We start from the raw sequence: 26812 nt of genomic DNA on the forward strand, positions 1-26812 counted from the left end.
TAATCACGATCTAGAAATTTGTTCCCTCTTGGGCTTGATCGCTTTTGATGTGCCTCTGGTGACCTGGGTATCAAATGTGGTAGGCCCTTAATTTCTCCCAGAAAAACCCATTACACAATATCCTATTGTCCACTACAGCACATGCCTCCGAGAGCAGTTGATCGAGCCCCAAAGTCGCTGCCGCGGAAGAGTCTCTCCTGGGTGGTAAACTCACCGGGAGTCCGCCTGTGGTGGTGGTCCACGGAGGACGCCGTCGAGGCACTCGTCACCGAGACCGAGTCGGACCCACTCGCCTCGTCCTCCTCGACGTCCTCGTAGTCCGAGTCGCTGCCGTCCTGGCACGGTTTGTAGTCCCGGTTGTTCTCGGAGTCCAGGGTGTCGCCGTGGCTGGCCACGGCGGCGGCCGGCTGCTGCCGGACCCCCTCGTTCTCAGGTGCCTGTGGCTGGCAAAATGAGATGCACTCGATCGTGACCGGTCTGAATCTGACAAAGTCATTCCGAGCAACAAGAGTCCTGAACTGGCATATTACTGTGGTGGCTTGGACATTCGAGGTGCGTTCGCTAGATGCTAAACATCGCTATTGCTTTCCTTGCTTTGTGCCCTTTGAGTGGAACTAAGCCTTTTGAAGTGCCAGTTTATCCGACATGACATATACAAACTGTACGCGATGTCGGGGGCACAGACAAAAAGGCTCTGCAAATTGGCTGCAAATTAGCTCAAAAAATTAAATTATGGGGTTTTACGTGCCAAAACCAGTTCTGATTATGAGGCACGCCGTAGTGGGGGACTCCGGAAATTTGGACCACCTGGGGTTCTTTAACGTGCACCTAAATCTAAGTACACGGGTGTTTTCGCATTTCGCCCCCATCGAAATGCGGCCGCCGTAGCCGGGATTCGATCCCGCGACCTCGTGCTCAGCAGCCCAACACCATAGCCACTGAGCAACCACGGCGGGTGCAAATTAGCTCCGTGACCCCTGAGAAGATAAGGAATATGAATCTATGCACAGTTAAACCTCTCGATACGACAAACTTCAATACGGTGGAATTCTCGTTATAGCAAAGTACTTAACTTTTTATAAGTTCTGTACAGTCGTGGCTGTGCACGGCTGTCAGCGTGGCTATGCATATAGGCAGCCCGCGCGCCGTTACAGTGATCATTATCATCGCTACAAATCTATTTTTATGTCCACTTCAGGACAAAGGCCTCTCCTAGCGAACTGCAATTACCCCAGTCTTGCGTCACCTGCAACCATACTACCCCTCAAAATTTAGCAATTTCATCACACCACCCTTAGTTCTCTGCTGTCCTAGATTGTGCCCAATACCTCACTAGACCCACTACCTCTGATAGACCATTGGGTACCTGCGCTACGCATTATGTGGCCTGCCCACTCCATTTCTTCTTTTTAGGGGCACTTAAGGTTTTAAGCTGCACTCAAAAGACCAAAAATTAGCCCAATATCGCATTTTCAGGTTTGTCCTTTTCGCATTTCCGAGACCCTTCATTTCCACATGATCCATTCCAGAAGATTACGAGACCCTTCATTTCTATGAGATTTGATATGTTTTGTTGCAATAAAGACGCTTGAAATGTTTTTCTTGATTTCTCAAAACAACAAGTTCGACATACTTGCAATTTATGAGAGAGAAGTAACTTCTATTTTAGCTATCGTAATGTTTCCTTGTTTTTTTTTTCTGGCAAGCTTGACTCCAGTTCAAGTTGAACTAGAACATCGGTTTATACTTTAGTGCACACTTTACACATTCTAGATTTCTATATCCTAACCACTGTGCCAATTCATTATGTATATAGTCGGGCACAACTTAAGGCAGGAGAGGCCCCGCCCAGATGACTGAGGCGCAGCAGCCGATTGCCTCCGCGACTAAAGAAACAGACCTGCTGACGCGACTCGGCCTAGCTCGAAGCGCGGGCTCCCCAGTTCTCCATCCCGCCGGTCTGGCTCATGACGTCAATCTAGAGTGCGCACCCACTGGTGCAGGTTCATATGCACCAGCCTTTGATGGGTGAATGCTGCTGACTTCTGAAGTTGTACCCGACCATAGATGCTTATTTTTCTCCAAACAAAAGAACCCAGTTTCTACGGTATATGAGGTGCTACTTGTCCTGGGGCAAAACAAATTACATTTTTTTGGAATCAGCACATCAAAATACACACCCGTGTGGAAAATTTGGTTAATATCTATCCATAAATAGGAAAGTTGGATTTCAAATGTAGCAGCAACAAGAATATCAGTTGCCATCATTTGCTCTCTAATGCACAATGCCGTCCTCCAGTCTCCTAACGTTAACACCTAACACTTTTCATACCATCGCTATGTATGCAGTTCCTAAACTTACTTCATTGTTAACCTCGAAAACCCATAAGATTCCTCTAAGAAGCACACACTCACGCATTCAACGTTGTGCATTGGCGGTGAGTACTTGGAAGCACAGTGCCGTTTCCACTCGTCCAGTGTGATGATGTTGTCGGTGGCCTTGAGCGTGTAGTAATTCCGGTCCCCTATCTGCAAGGCACATCGCTCGAATATGTTGATCATCTTCACCCTGCAAGCATCAACAAAGCAAAGCAGGCGGGAGTGCTCATCAGCAGGGTCACGGACACTGCTGGTGACATCACAGAATAAAAAATTCAGAGCCCTTCCCCTGTCGAGAAAATGGGGGTAAGCGCAGCTAGTGGCAAGACGACGCTGTCGCAGGTGTTCCGCTTCGTTTGCCCTAAACTCAGGGTCGGCGGCTCTTCGCTGACATTTCGCGTCAACATCTCGCACCCTGCAACGACGAGCCCTTTCCCGAGAGAGTTCACGGCGCCATTGCTCAAACGCAGCCTGCTCCTTGGCGGAGCGCGCGCCAACCCCTTTCCTTTCCCTCTCCGCGACACACCAAACGACCCCGATTGGTTGCGCGCGTAACGTTATCCGGCCACGCGCCCCGTACGGATGGTAAACCAGCAGAGCTGGAATATGTGGCCCCGGTATGAGCCACACGTGATCTCTTTCTTGTCCCTGGCTCATACCCGTCTGACTCTGGCTCATACCTGCATAGCCAATGTGGGCATGCAACACACTGTGATTTTATTATCATTAATCGTGACGTCATTGATGAGCATGTGATGTTATTCATGTCATGACCTATCAGTCATGTTAGTCTCCTTCGTACCCTTTCACGCCAATTGTGGTATATACCAAGTGAACGAGACGCGAGTTTTCGACAGGTTTTCGATAGGGTTTTAAGCATAATACCACCACCGACACTTGTGAGGCAATACAAGCTTAGCTTGAAAAAACGTGAACTCTAGCAAGCCATATCCTTGCATAGATTAAACAGCTTGTTTTCACTCCCCCAGAGATGTAGGTGCACCTCAGGTTATGCTGACTTTTACAAGATGTGCAAATTAGAATTTTTCCTTGTTAGCTTGCATGAACTTCCAATACTTCTATGTCTGTTTATGTGTTTATGCTTGTACCCTAATATGTACCCATTCAGCTTGGGCCATAGTGGCAGATTTGTAGCACTTCGGAAACCCATTAAAAACAGATTTTAAAGATCCCTTTCCAACTGTACCTTAAGAGGTCACTTGCACCTTGGAGCAAGCTCTAATTGCCCTACTAACATAGTGTTTTAATGTGGTGATCCAAGTATCATTTCCGTGTGATGCAGGCTGCACTGATATTGCAACTGATCACCTCTTGGAACTGCCTATGCCTGCAGATCATTACTACACGCACGTTCAAGGGACAAGGCTCTAGCAGCCCGAGATGAGACAGAAAGATTCGATGCTAAATATAGAGATTAGATGTACATATTAGTCAGATTAAATTATATAAATTGATAGAGGTTGGGCAGATGAATGGATTAGATCGACAGAATTAGACAGACGAATGTACGACCAATAGACAGACAGATTCAGTAGCAGCCCTTACCTGTCTAGTGCCTCTCCCTCGATGACATACTTGATGAGCTCATCAGTCTGATTGTTCCCATTGGATGTGTCCTGGTAAGCCTTGCACACACCTTGCACAAACAGGTACACCACCTTCACCTGCAAGCAGCACCGAGTACACAGAGAATCATTGATTGGCAGTGGCCATTATGTCCAACAAAGTACAGTGGAATCTCATTGATACAATCTTCACAGGAACCGGAAAATAAAGTGTATCATCCAAAAATCGCATCATCCAACGTATTATCCAATAAAATCATATTATCTGAAAAAAAAAAAATATATATATATATAAACATATCCCAAAAAACATATTGCACAGAATCGTATCAAGAAGGTTCCACTATGTTGCGTTTAAAGCATAAAGCTTCTGCTTAGCTCAGTGTGTCTGTGTATGTCACATTGAACTAGCATTTTGCTTATAGGAGATCAATTGCGTTGCGCATATCATGTGGTTGTTTAGAGAACATATAAATTGTGTGCTTGTGGCAAACACATCATGCTGATACAGTGGAACCTCGATTATACGTCCTGCGGTTAAGCGACGACCCGCATTTCCGACGAATTCGTTTGGTCCCGGCAAAACCCCGACAGACATAATGTATTAAAAACCTCGATTATACGACGCAATTTTCCACTGACCCCGCCTTGTACGACGTCTCTCTCAGTACCGTCCGAGAGAGAGAGAGAGAAAAAAAAAGACAGAAGGAAAGAAAAAAAATCCCTAAGCAGACGCAGGCTGGCGCATTAGCACACTGCAGCCGGCTGATTACGGGTGTGCAGTACCGTATTTACCCGAATGTAACGTGAACGCAATTGTAACGCGAGGGGTGACTTTCCAGTCACGCGAAATAATAAAAATAAAACCGCGAATGCAACGCGAGATGAATGGAAAAAGAAATGGTACCTTTGTTCAAGGAATCGCAATTTGGAAACTTGTTCTCTTCAATCATCATCGTCTTATGAAGGGGAGACGGAGCTTTCCTTGGACGGTATTCTCGGGCGATAACTTTTGTGCCGAGTTTCGCGAAATATCGCGTGACTCGGCACTGAAAGCGTCCCCACCAAGTGTTTCTGGCACTGTCCTAAGCACGCTATCAGCGCCAAGAACGCTGTCGGCCGTATACTTCGAGGGATTCGGTGCCGGGACGAGCAGTCTCGCGAAACCGAAACTATCTCCAAAAGTGATAGCCCGAGAATCAAGCCATCTTTCGTGCCGTCGAGCTTGTTTGAGATTTAAGTACTTCTTCAAAGACCGCACAACACTTCATTTGTGGTCAGTACCAGACCACTTCAGGTTCCATGGAGCCTTTCCGACTGGCCTCGCACTTAAAGAGAGCTTGCCGCTGGTCCCGCCATCCGCAATTTGTTTACGTCGAGACACCGAGTCGCGGCAGACTCTCCCAGCTCCTAGATCATTAAAATTGTGCGTCTCTCGAAGTAGCCGTCACACCGAATGCGCTGCGTCGCCATAACGTCGCGAATGAACGGAGTTGAACCGCAAAAGGCCGTAGGGTATTGCGGCATCGTAACCAGGCACCAGCACAGTGAAAACAGCGTCGATTCCAATCAAAAACAAGTTACGACTTCGGTTGATTTGTATATGGATTGGATCGAGACCTAAAGTAACAGGTTGCCAACGTAGTGCTAGAAATCGCGGGATTAAGAGCATTTGTTTTAAAATGGCCAATTTTGCTGTTATTCGACTGTAACGCGAGGGCCGAGTTGAAGCAACGAAAATCATTAAAAATATGCACGTTACATAAATAAATACGGTAATTTCTTTATAATTTAATCTACCTTCCTTGGAGCAGTGCAGGTTCGTGCCGCGGGCTTATTCAGGCGGTCTGTACCCGTTTTTTGGGCAAGACTGAGCATCACTGCCTATATTCTTAGTTTTTCGATTATACGAACGGTTTTGCGTGGTCCCCTGAAAGTCGTATAATCGGGGTTCCACTGTAGTTGCACTGTGTGTACGTTTCTCTGAGCTCACCCGAGCCACATACATAAAAAATCGCATACAAATGCACCTAGACTTCCACAATTCTGCGCTGCACTCACGTCCTCTACGGTGACTTGGACGTGCTTGTGCGGACGACTCAGCAGGGCGCTGGTTTCCTTGGTGCAGTTGAGCCAGCGGGCTCCTTCGAAGCACCGTGTGGGACCGCACAGCCTCTGGCCTTTGTAGAAGCCTTCCTCCTTGAATTCGGATGACTGCAGTGACCAGGACAAAAGTGTGTCTAGTGTAGCATTCTACCACGAGTAGGGCTGGGAGATCAACAATGGAGCTTTTTTGGCATCGCTGTTTACAAGATACCTGAACACCACACACACGAATGGCAGCAGCAACACTTGAAGCGACACCTTGTGGCAGTTTGTTCAATCACAATAATAACTTTTGTTTGATGCTGTTATCAAAAAAAGAAAAACCACTAGATATTCGTCACTATGCTCTTGCCTTTCCCTCACACCAGCAAACAAGTAGTACTAGACTATAGCCCAGAAGTCACAGTAATAGTTTTGTGCACTCTTGTTGAAATTTATGTCACCAGGTGGCACCATTATTGCTCCGGCTCATGTCTACATCTCAAATATTCCATAAATGGTAATATGTTTATGAACAAGCTAAAACTCTAACACTTGGACCCAGTCAGAATCACACAAGGCCACGCTGCTACTTTTCCTATGTTAGTACTATATAGTAACTATTCAGCTAGAACCAAGACGACCAGATAGAAAGTGAAATCAAAGGCATTGGCGCTTAAAGGGGCCCTGAACCACCCCTCGGACTTCGTGAAATAACATAGTCCGCGGGTAGCATACGCTACTGTGAACATCTCAGCCAAGTTTTGCTGTCAGTACGCGGTGGGTGGAGCTCGCAAGCGGAGCGCGAAGTCACCTTTCAGAACAACAGAACAATGTTTGCGCAGGCTGGCAACTTTTGTTACAAAAGCTCATTTGAAATAAGTTATTCAGCAATCTAAATTTGCGATAGCAAAGCTGTGTCACATGTTTTTGGAGTTCTGGAGACTTTTACGACTTGCAGGTTGAAATTGCAAAATAGTTGTGGCATGGCCCACCATCGTGTTTGTGATCGTTGCAGAGTCACTGAATAAAAGCAGAATCTCAAAACACATTGGACTACACGGAGGAAAACATGATCCAACGACAGCAATAGATAGCTGTCTGACAGTGACAATAACGGGATGTTAAGAATGAATAAGTTTACACTCTGTGAAGACAAACTCTGCAGGTTTCATCTTGTTTTGTTTGCGAAAATTCCGAAGCATGCTAAGTTTTTCCTTGTTCTAAAATTGAGGGCATGGTGGATTTGGACACCCAATATTTTGCTACACTGAACCTATAAAAACTGTGTGCACATTAGATTAGGGTTTGAAGTAGGTAAATACAGTCGTGGCCACTGTAGCTTGCGACACAGAGGGAGAAACCTGTGATGGCCCAAGAACATTTGCGATAATCTTAAGAAGACTGCGATAAGTAGTGCAACAATTAATAAGGCAATTGTGAAAGAAGCCCAATTTCACGCCCTCCTTTGTCTTGATAAATGCATTGGAGCCAAGGCGTCCCACTGACTTGCAAGAGAGAAAAGCTTACCGGCAGCCTCCGGTCTAGAATGTCTTCAAGGTCAAGTGCATCGTCCTCTTGAAGTATGCATCTGCAATGTTTGCGATTGCTTGTGAGAATCCAGACCTCAACTCTTAATGCACAAGCCAGCAGCAGCTAAAGCTGCTTGCTTAACTGATGTGCTACCCTATTCAGGTTTCTTGTATATATCTTACACTCGGTATCTTTACGTAGACGTAGATTCCCCCCCCCCCCCCTTCAAAAAAGTCATTTCCCCAAAACTAATTTTTATATTTTTTTGGACAAGGACCCCTGCCCCCCAATTAACGAGATAGCATGGGTAATCATCATTTGTCCTTACTAATCACCGAATATGATGATTGGTAAGGACAAATAAAGCTACACTAAGCAAATGAAATCAAATTGTGGAGTTTTACATCCCAAACATGAGATGCCATTGGAAGGGGGGAATGAAATTCCGGATGAATTTTTATCACCTGAATTTGTTAGAGGCGACCTAAATCCAAGTACACGTGTGGTTTTACACCCCATCACTACTGGAATGTCGCTACGATGGCCAGCAGTCAAACTTGCAGTCAAGCTCAGCGTAAGAACGCTGTGGGCAACTGGCGCCAAAACTTCACAGGCTAACAGCAACGCCGTAACACACAATGCAGAAGACTAGTTTTCACTCGCACATGCTGCAGTGTCGCGTCCGCAAATTTACCACACACTTTGAGGCACATGTGTCTAGTGTCTGACCTGGCCGGGCACCAGCGGGGAGTGCACGCGCTTTGGAACATGCATGGCCACGAACAGAGCTTTGCTGGATGCATTAGGCATTAGCAAGCATTGATACAGGCATGCGTCTGTTATCGTTGAACATGTTCTGTCATTTTGGTGGCTATGTGCATTCAGCTACTGTTCTTCTATCCATGAGAATAAAAAATCACACTCACGTTGACCCATCGGGAAAGCGGACGGTCAGCTCCGTCTTGAAGCTCTGTACCATACCAACCCAGGAGTCGAGGTATATGGCAACATCTTGGCTAAACCTCTGTGCAAAGACAATTTTCCCAAACAGATTAGAAAACGCAAAGGCTATTGCCATTTACCTACACATATAACAACCTGCACATTCTCCATAAAATTCATCCCGAAAGATATACGGACACATGAACATGGTGCGGGGCCACACCAACCTTAGACCACACCTCATGAGCATGTATGGCATATACAGAAAAGACAAACACAGAGATTACGGAGCATATACAATGGGAGGCGGCACTGTCCAGCTCACAGGAAGAGGTCCAAAGGGCTATCATCCGACAAGCAAGACGGCGCGCAGAAGCCAGTGGGGCCCTTGCCTAGGGGCTCCACCCATTGAGCGTTTTATTCTTCAATGAAGTTGTTCTACTACTACTGCCATTTGACTATCACAACAAGCGATTTATTGCGCAAAATTCTGACAAGATGCGCTTCTGCCAAAGGACAAAAGGACAAAAGCATGAGCATGAAAAGAACAACAATGACAAACAATAAAGACAAGCTCTAGGTATGTCTTCTCGAGCTGTTTTTTTCCAATTAAGATTGTTCAATGGTCTGCCCATATTTGCAAATTCATCAATGCTACCTATATCAAGGCACAAACAGAACAAGCAATGCAGCATGTTTTACCATTTTCAGCTAAAATTTGGTCGTTCACTTCAGAGTGGTTCGTTGTCAGCTAAACATTCTGAGCAGCATGAAATATAAGGTTGACAATTTTCACAATACAGAAAGGCTGAAAGGTTTTTGAACTAACCTGTTTCCCCTGATTTTGCAATGACCTTCAGGTTCAACGTAACAGCTCCTAACAACACACTGGTGTTTCCCATAGGCTAGGGATCCAGGGTCGCTATTTTGTAGCAATGCCTTTTCCAATGCTAATGCCTTTCGTCACAGTGTCGTTTGATAACTCAAGAATGTCAAGAGCACCGAAAGACATTAGCATCAGGAAAAGGCATCGCTACAAAATTGCAGCCCAGATGCCATTATAACGCAATCATGTGTCGTAAGAAATCTTACAATGAAGGAAGTTTTGTCCGGCAGTGCTTAAGAAAGGCTTTTTGAAAGGAAAGAAAGAAAACAGTTAACAATGCTTCTTGCTTCAACTTTGCAGGCAGTTATTTCAATTGAAACTGCCAGTACTAGTCTTGAGATAGCTAGTAAGCCGACATGCCTTAAGTCCTGACCATCGTCAATTCAACAATCACATGTCCCTTTAATCATCATCATCATCAGCCTATTTTTATGTCCACTGCACCTTTTCCAGTGATCTCCAACTACAGTCTTGCGCTAGCAGATTCCCCAACTAGGGTCAGGAAATTTCCTAATTTCATCACCCCACTTAATTTTCTGCCGTCCTTGACTGCGCTTCCCTTTCCTTGGTGCCCGTTCTGTAACTCTAATGGTCCACCGGTTATCCATCTTACGCATTACATGGCCTGCCCAGCTCCATTTTTTCCCGCTTAATGTCAACTAGAATATTGGCTATCCCAGTTTGCTCTCTGTTCCACACCGCTCTCTTCCTGTCTCTTAACATTAGGCCTAACATTTTACATTCCATCGCTCTTTGTGTGGTCCTTAACTTGTACTCGAGCTTCCTTGTTAACCTCCAAGTTTCTGCCCCATATTTTAGCACCGGTAGAATGCAATGATTGCACACTTTTCTTTTCAACGACAGCGGTAAGCTCCCAGTCAGGATTTGGTAATGCCTGCGCTGTATACATTCCAACCCATTTTCATTCTTTTGTAAATTCCCTTCTCATGATCAAGGTCCCCTGTGAGTAATTGACCTAGATATACATACTCCTGCCCTCAAATAATTTAATTCTTGAATTTTGAATTAAACAGCAAACGGGAGAATATTGTGCAATATAACACTTGCTGGAGTGAACGATGCAGTGACAAAAAAAAAAAAAAAAGGTAGCCTTTTTTTTTTTTATATCTTTACTGCAGTGCTTCCTTAAGAACTTTAAAAAATCTCTAATAATGCACAGCATATATGCCGAGCAAACAATATTTTTCCATTCACAGATGTTTATATAGCAGCACACAAAGTAAAAGCTACAGCCCGCAATGTTCATTTGGTCTCGTGTGGAGGGGAACCCCGACACAGATTAAGAGCACCTAGGGAGAAGGATGTTGATTACGTGTAGGCTGGTGTGGTTGATAATGGTGCTAACGTTTAACCCATTCAGATGCTAACTGATTCTGCTGATTTAAAGCTAATCTCAACTGCATTTCCTACATTTTCAGAATCATAAGAAGTGTACAGCTGCAACACAGATTACCAATTTCAATCCTTTAGTGTATTTTTTCATGTGTAGAGAATGTGGACTCCATGCGGAAACTCATACAGGAACATCAGATACGAGAACATCAACTATTTTATGTCTAGCAGGTTCAAAAAGCACTTTTGTAGTCATTTGAAAATTGTGCCTGGTGCAATGAATTGTGAAAAACCACGAAAGAAGTGAAGCCGACCTGCATGTAACGACAAACTCACAATGAGTAAAAATACCCAATCTTCTACATTCCCACTCGTTTTACTAAAGCATTTTGCACACGTCATTCAAACTTGCAGCACAATTCCAATCGGAAGTGTTTTAAGATATATGTGATACGCTTTAAATGCCATTACTGTCATCAGTGCATTTGCTGTTGATGCACAACTTTGGCGTACACAATTGTGTACACAGAGCCTCAAAGGGTCAAGTTAATGCTCCCTTATTTGTTTTGTGTTCTACCTTCTTTTTTTCTTTATGTATCACGTAGCACATGTGCAGACTGTTAAATAAGAATCAAAAGTAAGTTGGTGGTACGTAGAAGCTCACATCTTGCACGAAGTCTTTTGTTGCTTTTTACATTGTCTAGGTCTCGCAATACGTTTTTCAAGATGGTTAAACACACATCAATGACACAATGGGAAAAATTTAAGTTTCAGCCAAACAATTTGAGCATGCACCGTACAGCTTATTAACATGCAGTGCATAAAATGCACAGCACATATTTTAAACTTTTAGTATCCTTATTAAATGGAATGTCAACGTATTCACATCCCATCAAGAGCAGAGCAGTTAGGTGTTTCGACAGACGAGAAATACGAGAGGCCACAAAGCAGTTACGTTTTACATTTCTTGGCATCATACGGGGAATAGTCCAAAGTGCTATTTGCGTGTTTTTCTGCTAGTGCAAATACCTACACAACAACACATACGGCGTGCTTAGGTTTTAACATGCCATTCTAGGGTTTTGTAAATGGCTTCCCATGAAACTAAATGCCATGTATTGGGCATTAGTCTTTCTTCAGCCACTTTTCAACGTCTACAAGACATCCTGTTGGTCACAGTCTCTTTAGCCACATTTAGACGTCCACAAGACATCCTATTGGTCATAGGTTGGTGGCTAGAAAAGTAACTTCCCTCTGTGCCAAGCAAGTATCAGCGAGTTTCCCTACACCATCTCTGCTTCGCGACAAAAAAAATGTTGATAGCGGTAGCCCTTAGCCACTGAATCGCAATATTGGATGTAAGCACAGTTTTATATGCATTTGCAACGCTTGAAAGGATAACTTTAACAAAATTTTGCTTTGGATAAATTGGTTATAAATGAGTTATCAATTGCAGCTTGGCCAAGACTGCTTCAAAATCTTGGTAAAGCTGCAGGGACGGTATTTGTTTACCTATTTCATGAACAGCCTTTTAATTAACAGACATGGGTACTTGGTGATTAGTGGATATGACGCAAATACCAACATGTCACCTCCGAGATATACATTCAGCGTGCAGCAAGCGCGGCCTGATTTCGGAGGTCCCGCTCAGGCATTGCGCTGGCTCTCAAGTTTCTTTGTTCTGCACCACTTTCCGCAACCGGTAATGGCGGCATTTCGTTTCAGTTTTGGTATAAAAAGACATCTACATTTGCTAGCTTTTCCTGACACAACTATTCGAATTTCAAACGTTAAATTTTTCCAAACGTGAAATTTTTGCATGGATACTCTGTCTCTACACCATCTGATACTGGGATTTTTCACACAGTAAAAAATTTCCCTGCAGCTGGTTTTTAAGCCCTACACGAGGGATAACGACACAAGTGTAATGAGATTATTATTCCTGTCAAACGTATCATGATTAGTACCACCTTTCGAGTATGCTCGATTTTATGCAGATTGAGTACAACTCACACACTGTCTCCAGGAATGCCCGACCTCAAACCCCTGCTACACTTGATTAATCCTGATACTTCGACTGCCCTTGGAACGTTCATTGCCTATAGAGCATTTAAACTGCCTATGTGATATGCAGTTTAAATGCTGTAAATGCAAGGAGGATAGGAAGTCCATATAGTATGAGAACATGCAAGAAATTATGCCCTAAGAAACACTGTAATCAGTGAAACTAAGAATTTAACAATGTCTCTACCTTTTGCCTGTTCATCAGTTGCAAAAACGTTAGCCTATAGAGGTACTCCATGGCTACATGTGCTTAACCCGAGCCCTTTTATTTCATCCAGCTATGTCGCTAGCCTTGGTCTTCAACATATGGCATAAAAAAAAAGTTCAAACTGTTGTGCAGTGTTCCAGAGATGTCTATCAAACAGCACCCATGCCTGCTACATAAGCAAGCTTACAAAACAAACATTTACCAAAACTTGTAATTCACTGTTTCATAACCTCGGATAATTATGTTGCGGTAAGTCACTCTATCTGCCCGTCTAAGGGCACGCAACAACTCTTTTTTCTTTGGTGAAGATATGCGCTCACAAAGTCGCAGAGATACTGAGAGACATACATAAAAAGCAATGCGACAGACACCGTCACATTTAGTATTGTTACTCTCATTGTTATTTCGTTGCTCCACGGATCATAACAGGCTCAGTCCTGCGGCTTAAGCTTCAAAGCACTAAACCTTCACGCCTTGCGAAGGCGTGGAATTTTATAACACGTGCGCAACGCATTTGCGCGTTACATAATAACCTGCGAAAACGAGAGCGCTTTACTTATTTCGGTGGCTTCCGACACCCGAAGGCTGCCCCCTTGGAAGTGCAGAAAATAAAACCTCTCGTGCCTTACGAAGGTAGTTAAGTAACCTTGGGCAGGACCAGTCCGCTAGCTCGCACTTCGGCCCCAGACGCAACCAGGCAAGTAGACGGACGAACACGTAACCATGCGGCGCGCCGCAATCGGCCGAAATGTCACGAGCAGTTGCCATTCATTGCGTGCTTTTCATGACGCATAAACCGGCGTGAGGTATGACGAAAAAAAAAAACAACAAAGCAATTTGCGCTGTCTGCTTCCATGTTCTTTTTCCTGGACGTTACAATTTAAAGGTACCACAGCCATAGATGTACCGCAAGAAAACGATACGATACGTATACAGCGACGTATGCAACGTACGCGCAATCGCTTATGAATGAAAAAGAGGAAAATGCGAAAATGGTAACAGACGGAAATTCCGCGCCGCGGACTTACCTCGAGAGGAACTAGATCGACGCTGTTGACGTTGTTAATCACGCAGTTGGTTCCCAGGACTTGGATGGTGGCTAAGACCTCGGTGTTGCGGCAGTAACCCAATTGCGTGTCTTTACCCTTGACCACTTTCCTCACGACGTCGCCCGGCATGAGAGAGCGATCGTGGAGTTTCACCTGCGTCGTGCGAAAAAAAGAACCTAAGGGGAAACGCCTCGCAGGCCGGATAGAAAGAAAAAAAAAAAAAGAAGAAAAAAAAAGAACAAGAAAGTGAGGGAATGCTTCGGAACACACGCGATCAGTTATCACTGTATCGGATAACTAGTCGCCGACGAAACGAACCGTCGGTTTCCTTTTTGACAGGTCGGCCGGATTCGAGACAGTTCCAGGTAGTACCCTGCCGGGCACACCGTAACGGTCTCGTTGGGCTCGGGTTCGCCTCTCGAGGGACCCCTAAGCTCGCTTTCGAATCCCCGAACATCGTAGGATCGACTACGAACGGGGTAAACTCCGAGGTCCGTAGACGAGCGGGTTCTTACCTTCTTTTCGGAGACCACTTCTTCGCGACCCTTGGGGTGCCATGCGACCCGTACGTGGCCCCTTTTCATGCGGTCCCATTGGGGTATGTTGGCCGCGACTTCTTCCTCGTCCTCACTGGTCACGTACTCGGCGTTCTCTAGCACCAGCCCGAACTCGATACGTCCCTTGCGAGTGATGCGGTAGACGGAGTCCTCGTCGAAGTATTTACAATTCGATGCCATATTCGACCGTCTGCGCTGGTCGGGAACGCGCAGAATCTCGCGAGATCGCGAGCCGAGCGAGGGCCGCGGCGGTGGGAGGGAGGGAGGGGGGGGGGGGGGGGGTTGGTCTGGTTGCCCCGGCAACAGCGCCGCACCATCATATGATCGGTCGCCCGCGGCGCCTCCTAAAGCTGTTGACGAAGAAGCGCGCATACGTAATTTATTTACATAATAAGGAGAGAGATGCCCCGCCGTTGACACCTTGTGTAACGGTGCTTTCGTAAATCACAAGATGCGTGGGCCTGGCGTAGGAGAAATAACAGCATAATGCGATATGCTTGTTCAGCCAGAACGTCACCACAAATGAGCAGCGGTCCAGCGAATGCCACTACATTCAGATTAATTGCTCAAAACTTCTTTGACGCTGACTACTATGCATGCTCATTCTAATCCGGACCTTCTGCTGGTAGGAATTCACTGGAATACTGAGGAAATTGCGTTGTTGGTGTTGAGACGCCAATTCATTAATCTAAAAGGAAACTGTCTGCCTTTCAGTACAGAGAAAATAAAAGAAAACATGATCCCCAGAATGCACGCAATTTTACCAAAGGGTCAAACCATTCATATCTTAATTTACCGTTTCGCCCACTAAACATATTAAGAAACTTTATGACGCAACAACAAATGGGGTTTTTAGTGAGGTGGCGCTGCATACCTACCGGAATCAAGGCCACAGCAATGTTTATTTGCGCTCATCCTTCCACGCCTTTAGTTGACCACCGCCCACCGCCCCGCAAAAAAATTTACCATGGCGGCGGTCGTCAGAAAATTCTTGATTTCTTCGGCGCTACGCCTGCACAAGAGCGTCGCGCCGTCGCTGCCGAAATCAGAACACGCCGTGCGACAAGTTCGTCACCGTGTTTGCTACAACTCCGGCGCCGTGATGCCCGAACCGGAGCGGTCCAGCTTCGGCCTCCTGTGGGTGCTACTGACCGTGCTTCCCGGACTCTACGTCGGAGCTACCATCAGCAAGGAAGGCGCCGCGTTCTTGGAAGAGAACGATATCTTCGTGCCCGACGATGACGATGACGACGGCTGAAAAAAAGCGAACTACGTTTATATCTTATCGCAGATCTGCGTTGTCGCGAAACGCCGCCGTTTTCTTGCGCCTTCACTCTCACGTAGTTGCCCTTCAGCGCGCCGTCGAGAAATTCGACCAGCTCGCCAACACAAGCAGCTCTTCCCTCTTCAAACTAGTCCAGATTCAAGCGGTGCGGACATTTTTAAGACGAATTCACGAAACTGTTATCTGCACGGCTTACGTTACTACTGTATAGCGTAGAAAAATAGAATTCAAGGTTTACGTACCTTACGTTCTCGTCTAAATAAAAAAAGAAGAAAACACACACGAGACAGGAGTGTTGTAGTCGATCGGTCGTTTTAATTTATACAAAAAACGGAAATACACTGCAATGTACAAACACGCGCACACGTCATACATAAAACACACGCTCCAAGGCACTAAATGTCTTATATTACATTATAAATAAGTTACAAAACAGGCAGCAGTTTGCAAGGCTTTGGCGATCTTTCCAATCCGCGCACATGCCATGTTGCACAGAAAGAAGTAATTCTACAGCTTGAGCATGACTTATGGCGGTGGTCTGTCTTGGTGTGAAAATGGTTTAGTGGATGTTATCACGGTGGCATTCCTACTATCTCTCTCACCTGTACGTACCACTACCGGTCTGGAATGCCAAAGTGTTCGCTGATACACTTCCCACTCACAACAATGGTTAACCGTGAGCAGCCAATTTCCGTCCCACACATACACATTTCAGAGCCCCACAAACGCACCTCACAAACACAGTCATTTCAAGTTGCCAACGTACACAATGTTGCATTGATAAGGAAGCCTGTGCAAGTGGCTCTACCAGCCAAACCGCTGAAGGTTTGTACTCAAATTTTGCACGTAGGTGGCATTCTGTGGTGCATTTTGTTCACTACCATGTTCACTGTTGAACGCGCAGTTAGTATTCTGCCATTGATTATTGCTAAGCTACAGCATAAAAGCCCACAAACTTACTTTTTATACATAAACGTAAGTACAATTGATTGAATCAACGGCTTCTTTCGGAGAAAGGTGAAGAAGTGTTCCAATCATGTTGGCTTTATTACCGGTCGTGTGTTCTCTTCAACAGTGGACCGTACTGTATATGTCTGCAGCAATGCTGGATGAAGAATATAAAAAAAGATTTTTCCTCAATAAAAGCAATGGTGGCTCCATCTGTTTATAGGATGCTGAAATGCCCACCACAGCAAAGAGACATAACGGAAGGAACAGTTCTTTCTTCCGTACAACAGATAGTACGACCGCCCCACAGAGACAAATCCACACACAAAATTTCTCGTGTGGCACCACCACCGATGACGCTTCTAAATTTCTAATGGCTGAAACGAGCAAATACCGAATCCAAGCACTGCAAAATGCCATGTCTTAGCGAAACCTGAATGCAAATGAGCCAGTGATTTAACCATTAGAGGCTTTTCTACTGGGCTCCCTTACAGATGCAACATTTGGTACTCTCCCGGTCACCTTTTCGGAAGGCTTACTGTCAAGCACATAACAAAGAGAAAAAGATGATATATTGCTAAACAGATGCTCACAAGTGTTGCAAAAAAAAGAAAAATGGCATTCTGCACAAGTACAGCATGGCTTTGGTTTGTGACGGTAAAGGTATCAGAAATATGGCACAACCGTGGTTTTGTCCAAACTCACTGCATCGCACTCGGCACTTAAAAACAGGACAGCAACTCGTTCGCTTTGACTGTAGTGAGCAATGAGTCAAGAATGCAGGATCGGCTCCTTCCCCCAAAAATGTGTGATGCACCTTGCTCATCGTCCCTTCGACATTAGGTAATGGTGCCCTTATAGATGGCACGAAAGTGAAAAGTCTCTCACTGTCACTTGCACTTGACATACAAAGAGGTCCCCCAGCAGAGTGAAGAAGCTTTAGAAGGGAGCTTGACCAAGGCAAGTAATTTAGGCTCGTTGGTTGATCATACAGGGCAAACCAGGGAGGTCTAAAAAAAAAATTGTCTGGAGTGGCAGCCCCCGCAGATTCTTACTAGCAGAGGTGAAGCCAGCGCTTGCCTCTACCTCACCACCCTTGAAAGTGCGCCGCGCTAGCTGGAGACTGGTCAAAGTTCAACGGCTTTTGCTTGTTTAATATAAATTATAGGCAGCTTGTTGTTTTTGGACTAGAATACTGCCTTTGGCTGAGAAGTGATGTCATGAAAATTTCATCATTAAACCAGCTACACAAGGAGACACTTCGAGCAGCATGTATTCGACAATATTGACCATCTTTAAGCTGCAAGAAGTAACGAGAGTCCTGCTCACTATATGCTAACATTATTCAATTCCTTTAGTAAGATGGTGGTGACCCTGTTTCACTTTTGTGACATCATGTCCACTCCAGAAATTGTCTTTTTACAACCTCCTTCAGGGAAAGTGAGCTGCGCTAAAAGGACACGGAGGTAGGACGAACGTGCGCGACCTTAGACTTGATGTCATGCCCTCGTAGCCGTGCGTAATGAGGTCCATGTAAATATGTGTACGCCTCTCGAAGTAACTGCAGTTGGAAGTTAGCGCTGTGTGCTGGTGTTCTTGTGTCCACCCGTGTCCTTTTAGAACTCGCGGTGTCCCAGGATACAAGGAAGCGCCTCAGCGAGGTGAAAGTAAGGACACGAATACAAAGGATAAGGAAGGAGAGTGAGACTAGCATGAGGCAATTTTCTGGTACACTTATTACACGCCTTCCTACTCGACAAAAACAGTCCTAACAAAGATGAGGATGAAAAAATAAAAATAAGCAAGGTTCACAGACGTTTTCCTTGTCCTCGTCTTTGTTACTGCTGTTTTTGTCAAGTATCAACGTACACCAACTTGCCCAAGGTTTCCCTGCTACTGTTATACATGTTCGCTTTGAAAAGCATTCGGTGCTGCATTCTTGACCTGCCACTGACTACATATAAAGCGTGATATTTGCTTAAAGGAGTACTGAGGCATCTTCCCGAAGTTGTCAAGTTGTCAAAAATCTAACACGCACTCCTCGCACATAAAAGGATGACGATACCTAGCAAGTATGAATGTCGGGGGAACGTGAAGATGTTTTAATTGGACACTAAAGTTGGTATCGAAACGTCATACCAGTCGTAATCTACACTATCGTGACTTTGGGACACAGAGCTAAATTTGCTTACTTTGTGTAGTGATAAGGCTGGGTACAATATGATGTCGCTCATAAAAAAAATTATATAAACAGGAGTGCTGCACGCGTTTCTTCTGGCTGTGCTTGCGCGTGGTAGCCACAACAACCGCAGCAACGAAACAAGCCAGCGTATTGTGACACCATCACACATCAACCTTCTGGGTACAGACCCCGAAGCTATACTTCTTTTCATACATAGCAGGAAATACTAGGAGATCTTAGAGAGACTGCTCACTTCTGCGACTGAAAAATAGCGTGTCACATGTGAAGGAAGCGTCATGCAATTCGCTGTAAAATGAAGTCTCGTACTTTTACGTCGCAAAACATGACGCATTCATTACGTGAAGGGCGCTGGAGATGTGAACCTATTTACCACCACGCAAGTGTAGCGACACGTTGCGTCGACCAGCGGCGACAGCGCATTACCTGCGCTCGCGACCAACACACAGTACGCCACATACTGGAAGCACAAATGTACTCAAGTAATATGTGACCTGACGTAAAACTTAGGTCCACAAGTTTCATTTTTAACATATGAAGTAGTCATTCCGTAGAAAGCGTTGTAGATTAAAAACAACTGCACTGGAAAACATGCCAAGAGCGCCTTCTATGACCATACTATATTTGCGTAGCTTCCGTAGCATTGCCTGCTATGTGCGAAACGCACTACAAGTTCACAGAAACAAGTAATGTAGTAAATTACTTAGGGTGCTCCGACACTTAGTACTAGTATACTTCTCTAGGGTTTAGAGGGCTCGGTTCTTCACTTAACGAAAAATTTATGACAACTCAAATATGGTTGCGCCAGTACTCCTTTAGGAAACCCCGAGTCGCATTTGCTTAGAACCAGGTCTTGGCAAACTCTCTTAACAGTGTTTCTATTCCACTGAATTAAAGCGTCCATTCGGATATTCCAGGGAATTTGTTAGCAAGCTTTTGGCAACAGTCGATTACGTTCACCGGGAACAAGCATAGAAAGTCCGCTGCCGACAGACGAGAAAGGTGGTCCAGAGTCCAAGCCTAACACCAGGCGGTGGCGGTACCAACTTGTGACCTGCGCGCTTTTGCAGCAGCACCTCAACTCTTCCGCAGCCCAGAGTTTCCAAAGTTGTCGACGAGCGCGTACGTAAACCTTTGGACGTGTCGCAAGCTTTAGGCTGTCGACGGGCAGGCGCTCGCTTCGTCGAGATGCTGGGACGTTCGCCCGGCGCCGTAGGTGCGGTCGGCTCGGTGGATTGTCACTGCTAGACTTGGCGGTAGTTGACTACTCCTACTCGGCGACGGTCTTGTAGGCTCCCCAACCAGTGGAAGCACTTTGTGAACCGCTTAGACTCTTTCCCCTTGACAGTGAGCATCAGCTTTCGTGGTAGCTCGGGCTGCTTGACCCTCAGGTTTTGCACGTACACCTACAAAGATACGGGATAACACGCTCTCAGTGACAGCGTGACCGTAGAGTTTTCTAATAAATTTACTAGAGGAAACTCTTGGTGATTTTTTAAAAACTGTTCAGCTATCATGTGAATGATAGGTGAAATGTGGATTTGTTTAATTTTCGCGCTTTTGGCATCAGACGTTCTTGCGGCGTTATTAATTACGCTTAAGTTATTCAGATCTTTGAGGTAATCATATACAGTGAACTCTCTCTCAAGGGACCAGGGAAATAAGTTCCGCTTATCAGGCTCTCTACTTGCCGAGAGCTTGAGCTCAAGTCTAAACCAGATGCTCTCTTGAAAAGAGCAGATAACAGGTGTAGCAGAGCTGATTACAAAGCTTCCTTTAACAAATTTTCTACTTGCATGCAGCCACTGACTAGAGCGAAGCAGCATAAAACATAATTACAAAAACAGACACTGGGTTAAAAAAAAAAATGCCGTTTTAGTTAGGCAACAACTTTCGAACATCTTCTATAACCGACCTTCATCTCCAGCGTGAACGCATTGCATGCACATCAAGCCATGACCACGGTAGACCTACCGTAACCACGACGCCAATAAAAGCCACCAAAAACTGCCTCGGCAAAAAACATGGAGAACTGGTGAGAAACCTGAAAAGGAAAGGCAGGAATGGCGCAATACGGTGATGCGTATTGTGATGCTACTGAGATTGGCCGGCCAGTTTAGTTTTCGGTAATAACTTTAGTTCTGTTTACCTGGAGTTGGAAAAAAAAATGGGGTTGTGTTTAACAAACTTTTTTTTGCATTGCATTAATGCAATACCAACCAACCATAAGGTTGTTGCTCCATTTAAGCAAGTTCCGTTTCATAAGATTCTACTGTATTTTTATACATACGAAGGCAACAAATCTCTACACACATGAATAATCATGTCAAATCCCGTTGCATTTATAACGTAACACTCCATTCAAAATTACGAATTTGCAAAGGTGCAGAGTCCTTTATAGCCGAGAGGACAAAGTTAAGGCAAATCCACACACTACTGCATTATTATTCCCATGCTGGCCGAACTGCCACTCCAACAGCTTGCGTAGACGCCAGCGCCAGGTTACCCTCTAGTGATTTTTGCAGGAAACTCTCGAGTGTGACAGATTGGACAAGGAGTGCGTAAACATTTCTTTTCCTATAAACGTCTCCCACTTTTTGTGTGACAACTTCGACATTGATCCACGCTCTGCCACAGCACCATTACGGCTGGCACGCTCACCTGAGCGCTCTTGTAGGCAAGCTTGACTTCCACTTCGCTGCAACGCGACCCGACCCAGATGAAGACCTGCGCCCCGTTGTCGAGGATCATGATGTCGTCGTCCGCCAGGTCATCCTGGCAGAAGTCGGCGCACTTCTCCGAAATGGCGAAGTAGCCCTTCTCGTTGGAGCACCGGAAGAGGCGCGAGTGCTGCAGGAAGTCCGCCTCCTGCGAACGAGAAATGAGGCACCGAAAACGTTACGTCGGTGCTAAACCCCTACACAAACAAAGAGATTATTCAGATATCCTGTTCTCTGGGAATCGATGTTATGAGAAACACTTCGCAGGTAGCTGGCTATCCAGCAGTGTTTGGGGTTCAATCGGTTACCAGATGTACCAACGAGTTTGCTTAAAACGAGCGATGGTGCATGTGACCAGAGCATGCGTGTGGTGACCGCAGCAAGACAATGATGACACTATAGCGCCTTTTATTTTTTAAATTTTTTTGGCAAAGAAACGTTACGACCTGTTCTGTTATGACACCGCCTGATCCCGAAGGTGATACAATGTCGCACAACATATTCGTACATCGGCCAATCCCGAAGGCGGTGCAGCCTAACCCAGCATCTCAAAGCAATAGCTGCCGCGACGCAAGAACCCGTGACGCATGAGAAAGATGAGGGTAGGTCCTGTGACTGAAACTAAACGGGTGCGCGCTTGTGCTCCCATTCGTGCTACCGTGACATCACGCACACTCCAGCCGTCTCAAAGAATTAGTTGGAATTGAAAAGTATTGAAGAGGGCCTAGTTTACATACTAGGACCTCTTCTTTTCTTATTATACATTAATGACCTGCATGTTTCCTGTCAAATTCGTATGTTTGCCAACAAGTGTGTTATTTGCCGACCAGTTACTAATGTTAATGGCCAGAAATCTTTGCAGGATGACCTAAACAATAACCAAAACTGGAGTAATCGTTAGCTAATCATTTTAAACCCAAACACATGCAAAGTAATACCAATTTCCCATTGCCACAACTCACTCAACTTTTCCTACATAGTCGCCGATACTATTCCCATAGAAGCTGTCAATTTTTAAAGTACCTAGGTCCTCTCCAAGTCACTACGGCAGGCTTATTGTAGAAATTACATCCGCCGACAAATGCAAAAGGTGTAGAAACATTGCGACAGACGAGGAAAACTAGACAGGAGAGACGGTTACTCCCTCATTCTAACTTTTTTTCCTCTCGTGAGCAAGGGGGGGGGGGGGGGGGGGGGGGGGGGGGGCGCACTTCTCTGCCAACAACCGCGCTCGTCGCTCGCTCGCACCGTCTCTTATCTCCACACGGCTCTGACCTTTAAGTGCATTCGCCGCTCAGTTTCCGTTGCAGCGATAGACCGCACGTACCTTCGTCCGCTGCGGCGTATGCTTGCTGCCAGCGTTTTGACAGTCGTTGTCTGCTGTCATTCAGTGTGATCTCTTCGTGTTTGTGCGCGCTCACACCACGCTTGTTCATTCAGTTCGTAATAGTCGGGCCACATTTTCCAACGCACGCTACACACGCAATGCTGCCCGGATCGGCAGTGCAGCGCTACAGGTGTGTCCCTTCGCACGCGCTGCCCACGGGAAGCGCTTCTCATCAACACCACCGTTTCACACGCGCCTTCTCGTGGTCATCGAGTCTCTCTTCATGTCGGTCTACTTACGCCGCAGCACACCTGCTTACTTAATCAGCTCATGTTTACTACAATTCATATTGCTACCATATCTCTCGCAGTGCCTGCCTGTGCAGTTTATTATTTTTCTAGAAGGCCAGAACCTGACAGGCTGTGTAACACTAATGACATTCTATTATGCGGGGATTCTAAAGCTATCCACTGCAAGTGCGGAACAGCAGCACTACAGCACTTACGTCATCGTATGGTGCTTTTCCTCCCAGTCCAACCCAGAAGAAATTTTCAGGTTCTTCGCCCTCGTCGACGGTCACTATAGAATACTCCATCTGTAGCATGTAGAAAAAAAAAAAAAGAATATGAGAAATTTTTCTCAATGCGCTTGCTTTGCTATTGCAAGAGCAGTTAGTACGGTTATGTTGGTAGAGAACAAAAGAAGCACACTTTAAGTGCTGCACACAACTGTGCAGTTTATCCTTAAAGTACTTTTTGATGCAGTTGCTACGGTCAACTTTTATCTCTCTAAGTAGCACGCATCCCCGCCTGAACACCTCCACATTTCATAAATTTGTTTTTAGAGATAAGAAACCAAGCAGTGTTGAGTGTACAGCCAACACCGACTATAACAAACCCAAGCGCAGTGACTTATGCCTTATACCAAACACAGAAAACTTCTTTAGCAATATATTCGTGTTTCAAAACGAATTGGGCATTGGATGTATCCAACTCTGTATACAACCTGTGCCATAAAATCACTTGCAGTGGCTTTTCTTTTTCTGCGTGTGCCTTCTGAGCATGCTCTTTTTATTTTTTTTCAAATCAAATCGTGTGGCTGAGCACGCCTGACTGCCTGTTCGGACATAACCAGGTAGGATACAACACAGCACATAACCCGATAAAGAGCTAGATACAGTGAAATCCCGGTAATTCGAAATCTCTTCATTTGAATTGACGGATAATTCAAACTGCTCTGTTGGTCCCGGCAAAGTCCTATGTATTTGAATAGAGAAATACTGCCACATTGAATTACTTAATTATTAATATATTGAACCATTTTCAGTGCACGAACCAGTTCATTCATGCTGGGTTGGATTGTAGTAATAGCTGTTATGACACAAACTAAAACAAAAAATATTGTGTGAAAAAGCTGCGGAAATGTAATGATTGCACCAAAAAAGAAATGCCTTCATCTTTAACTGCATCAAACCAACAAAGTAAAAAGAAGCACAAGGAAAGTTATGCTTACCGCACCGTAGAGAGATCGCGCCAGTTCTTCCGCTAACCGTACGTCGTCCTCGTCGGCCTTGCTGCCGATCCAGACGTAGACCATGCCGTCCTCCTCGCCATCTTGCTCGAAAGGCACTTTCAGAATGTAACTGCGTAAACGAGCATGAGGCGAGTTACTTAAAAGTAACACTGTACTTTGCCGTACTTGCGACAAATATAATGCAGGCTTTCTTTTTTAAAGCACGGCACTAGTAGCATAGCACAATGCCATACTCCACTTGAGAGTAGCGTTGTCTTAATGTTCACGTGTTCGGATTGAAATTAAATTAAATTAAACTATGGCACCAGTTTTTTAAACAGCATGGTATTTCACCTGAGTCAATTGTAACATTCTACATCCAAGAGGTAAAACAAGTTGCCCAAGCTTCGATCTGCTACCACAAAATACAGCTTTCTACAGTGATTTAATTTTCACAAAACTACAACTCTGTGATTTCCAAAAATGGCCCTTAGGTCTACGAAATATACTGGTCCTCATAAACAATTCAAGGTGATAACTTCTTTTTTCGTTCTTTTTTTTTTCATTTCTTTTTTTCAGCAGCACCACTCTAGCTCGTGTGTCATGTCTCGTAGCAGTCTAGGAAAATTTACTGTCCACGACACATTCAAAAATTTTCAGTAGAAGATGAATACCCCCTAAATTGAGCTCGTGAAAAGCACATTAACAGTACGCAGAAGACAGAGAACTCACCAAAAGGCAGAATTGAGGTTGCTTGCAGTGGGAGGAATCTGCAAGAACCAACATACATGAGATGCTGCTTAAACAAACAAGCAAGCAAGCAAGCAAGAAAACAAACAAGCAAACAAACGCAAACAAAAGAAGCGGAAAAGAAGCAAGCAAGCACTAAGAATAAAGACCTTTATCTGAATGTCAGCATCCCCATATAAAGAAAGCTAGTTTTATGCAAAGTGTAAAGTAGTGACAGCTATCACTATCGACAGTAATAGCTGTCACTGCAATACTGTCACTGTGCTGTCCCAAAGCGTAGAGAATCATTATATGAAAAAGAAATCACACTTTTTCCATAAACTGTAAAACAGTGACAGGCAGTGACAGCTCTCACTGAATCCACTAATAGCTGTCGCTGCAGTACCAGCTGCCACTGTGCCGTCCCAAGCGAAGCAGCATCAAAATCACAGTTTTGCACAAACTGTAAAGCAGTGACAGCTATTGCTGTAGCCACTGTCATGATTATTGCTGTGACAGCTAACACTAGTCACTGTGCTGTCCCAAGCAGTGCCCTATGAATGCATGAAAAAGAAGTCACAGTTGCACAAACTGTTAAGCAATGACAGCTATTGCTGTGACCACTGCCATCGCTATTGCCGCGACAAGCTAACACTGTTGGCAGCGACAGCTGTCACTGTGCTGTCCCAAAGTGTGCAGCCATCAATGCATAAAAAGAAATCACAGTTTTGTGCAAACTTGCAAAGCTGCGAGAGCTATTGCTGTGACTGCCATGACAGCTGCCGTCACTATCGCAGTGGCAGCTATCACTGTCAACAGCGATCTAACTTCAGCCTAGAACAAACACTACGAAGATAGCCTGCCAGTCAACTACAGTCAAACCTCGATATAACAAAGTTGTACTTGCAGCGAAAAACTTCGTTATATCGAGAATTTCGTTATATTGAGGTTTCATTAATTCAATAGAACTAAGATGGGGAAATAAAAATAGTTCGTTACATCGCAAATTTCGTTAAATCGAGGTTCGTTATATTGAGGTTTGACTGTACTGTAGGTCCAGTTTGCGATTCACAAGTTTGTGAAGTATCAATCCTGGTTCCAGGACAACTGCGCAGGCTTCTTGTGCTCACCTGAACACACCGCGTGCAGATGGGGCTGCCGTTTGCGCGCAGGTGGAACAACTCGACGGCATTGTTCTCTTCCGTCTGAGACTTCTTGCGGCTGCCCGTGTGGATGATGAACTTGCGCTTGAAGTGCGACAGGAACTTGAGATTCTCTTGTTGCTGCACAAGTGGATGACATTAATTACTTACTCGTTTGCTGACTCGCTATACAGGGCAGGTGCTGCGCAACCTCGATCAGGGTGGACAACAAAAAAAGAAATCGGCAGTGACGACACTAGACCAATATTACGCCAAAAAAAGCCGTCAGTGTTCAAGAAATGCCATT

General features: G+C 45.1%; 3 protein-coding genes across 4 annotated transcripts in view; 1 reads left to right on the forward strand and 2 right to left on the reverse strand.

Annotated features, from left to right (window-relative positions):
* The window catches only part of LOC119453308 ((E3-independent) E2 ubiquitin-conjugating enzyme-like), a 37256-nt gene extending 22382 nt beyond the window's left edge, over positions 1-14874 (reverse strand). For both annotated transcript variants that reach the window (XM_049667758.1, XM_037715347.2), the window contains exons 1-8: positions 14601-14874; positions 14065-14238; positions 8510-8607; positions 7581-7641; positions 6027-6179; positions 3946-4064; positions 2416-2569; positions 215-443 (exon numbers count right to left, since the gene is read on the reverse strand). In XM_049667758.1, coding sequence (XP_049523715.1) covers positions 215-443; positions 2416-2569; positions 3946-4064; positions 6027-6179; positions 7581-7641; positions 8510-8607; positions 14065-14238; positions 14601-14822 — 1210 coding nt within the window. In that variant the 5' untranslated portion in view covers positions 14823-14874. The remainder of the gene's footprint in view (positions 1-214; positions 444-2415; positions 2570-3945; positions 4065-6026; positions 6180-7580; positions 7642-8509; positions 8608-14064; positions 14239-14600) is intronic.
* Positions 14875-15570: 696 nt separating this feature from the next.
* LOC125945615 (essential MCU regulator, mitochondrial-like) lies at positions 15571-16209 on the forward strand. The gene has a single exon (XM_049667760.1). The coding sequence runs from the start codon at positions 15610-15612 to the stop codon at positions 15898-15900; it is 291 nt and encodes a 96-aa protein (XP_049523717.1). The 5' UTR covers positions 15571-15609; the 3' UTR covers positions 15901-16209.
* Positions 16210-16252: 43 nt separating this feature from the next.
* LOC119453311 (protein flightless-1-like) overlaps positions 16253-26812 on the reverse strand; it is an 89493-nt gene continuing 78933 nt past the window's right edge. The window contains 7 exon segments of the mRNA XM_049667759.1: positions 16253-20378; positions 20380-20481; positions 21737-21943; positions 23628-23717; positions 24635-24764; positions 25367-25404; positions 26494-26646. Coding sequence (XP_049523716.1) covers positions 20346-20378; positions 20380-20481; positions 21737-21943; positions 23628-23717; positions 24635-24764; positions 25367-25404; positions 26494-26646 — 753 coding nt within the window. The 3' untranslated portion in view covers positions 16253-20345.

The sequence above is a fragment of the Dermacentor silvarum genome, chromosome 5 (assembly GCF_013339745.2).
Source record: "Dermacentor silvarum isolate Dsil-2018 chromosome 5, BIME_Dsil_1.4, whole genome shotgun sequence".
NCBI lineage: Eukaryota > Metazoa > Arthropoda > Arachnida > Ixodida > Ixodidae > Dermacentor > Dermacentor silvarum.

Coding starts and splice junctions, on each gene's coding strand:
- LOC125945615 (XM_049667760.1), top strand. CDS start 15,610: ATGGCGGCGGTCGTCAGAAAATTCTTGATTTCTTCGGCGCTACGCCTG.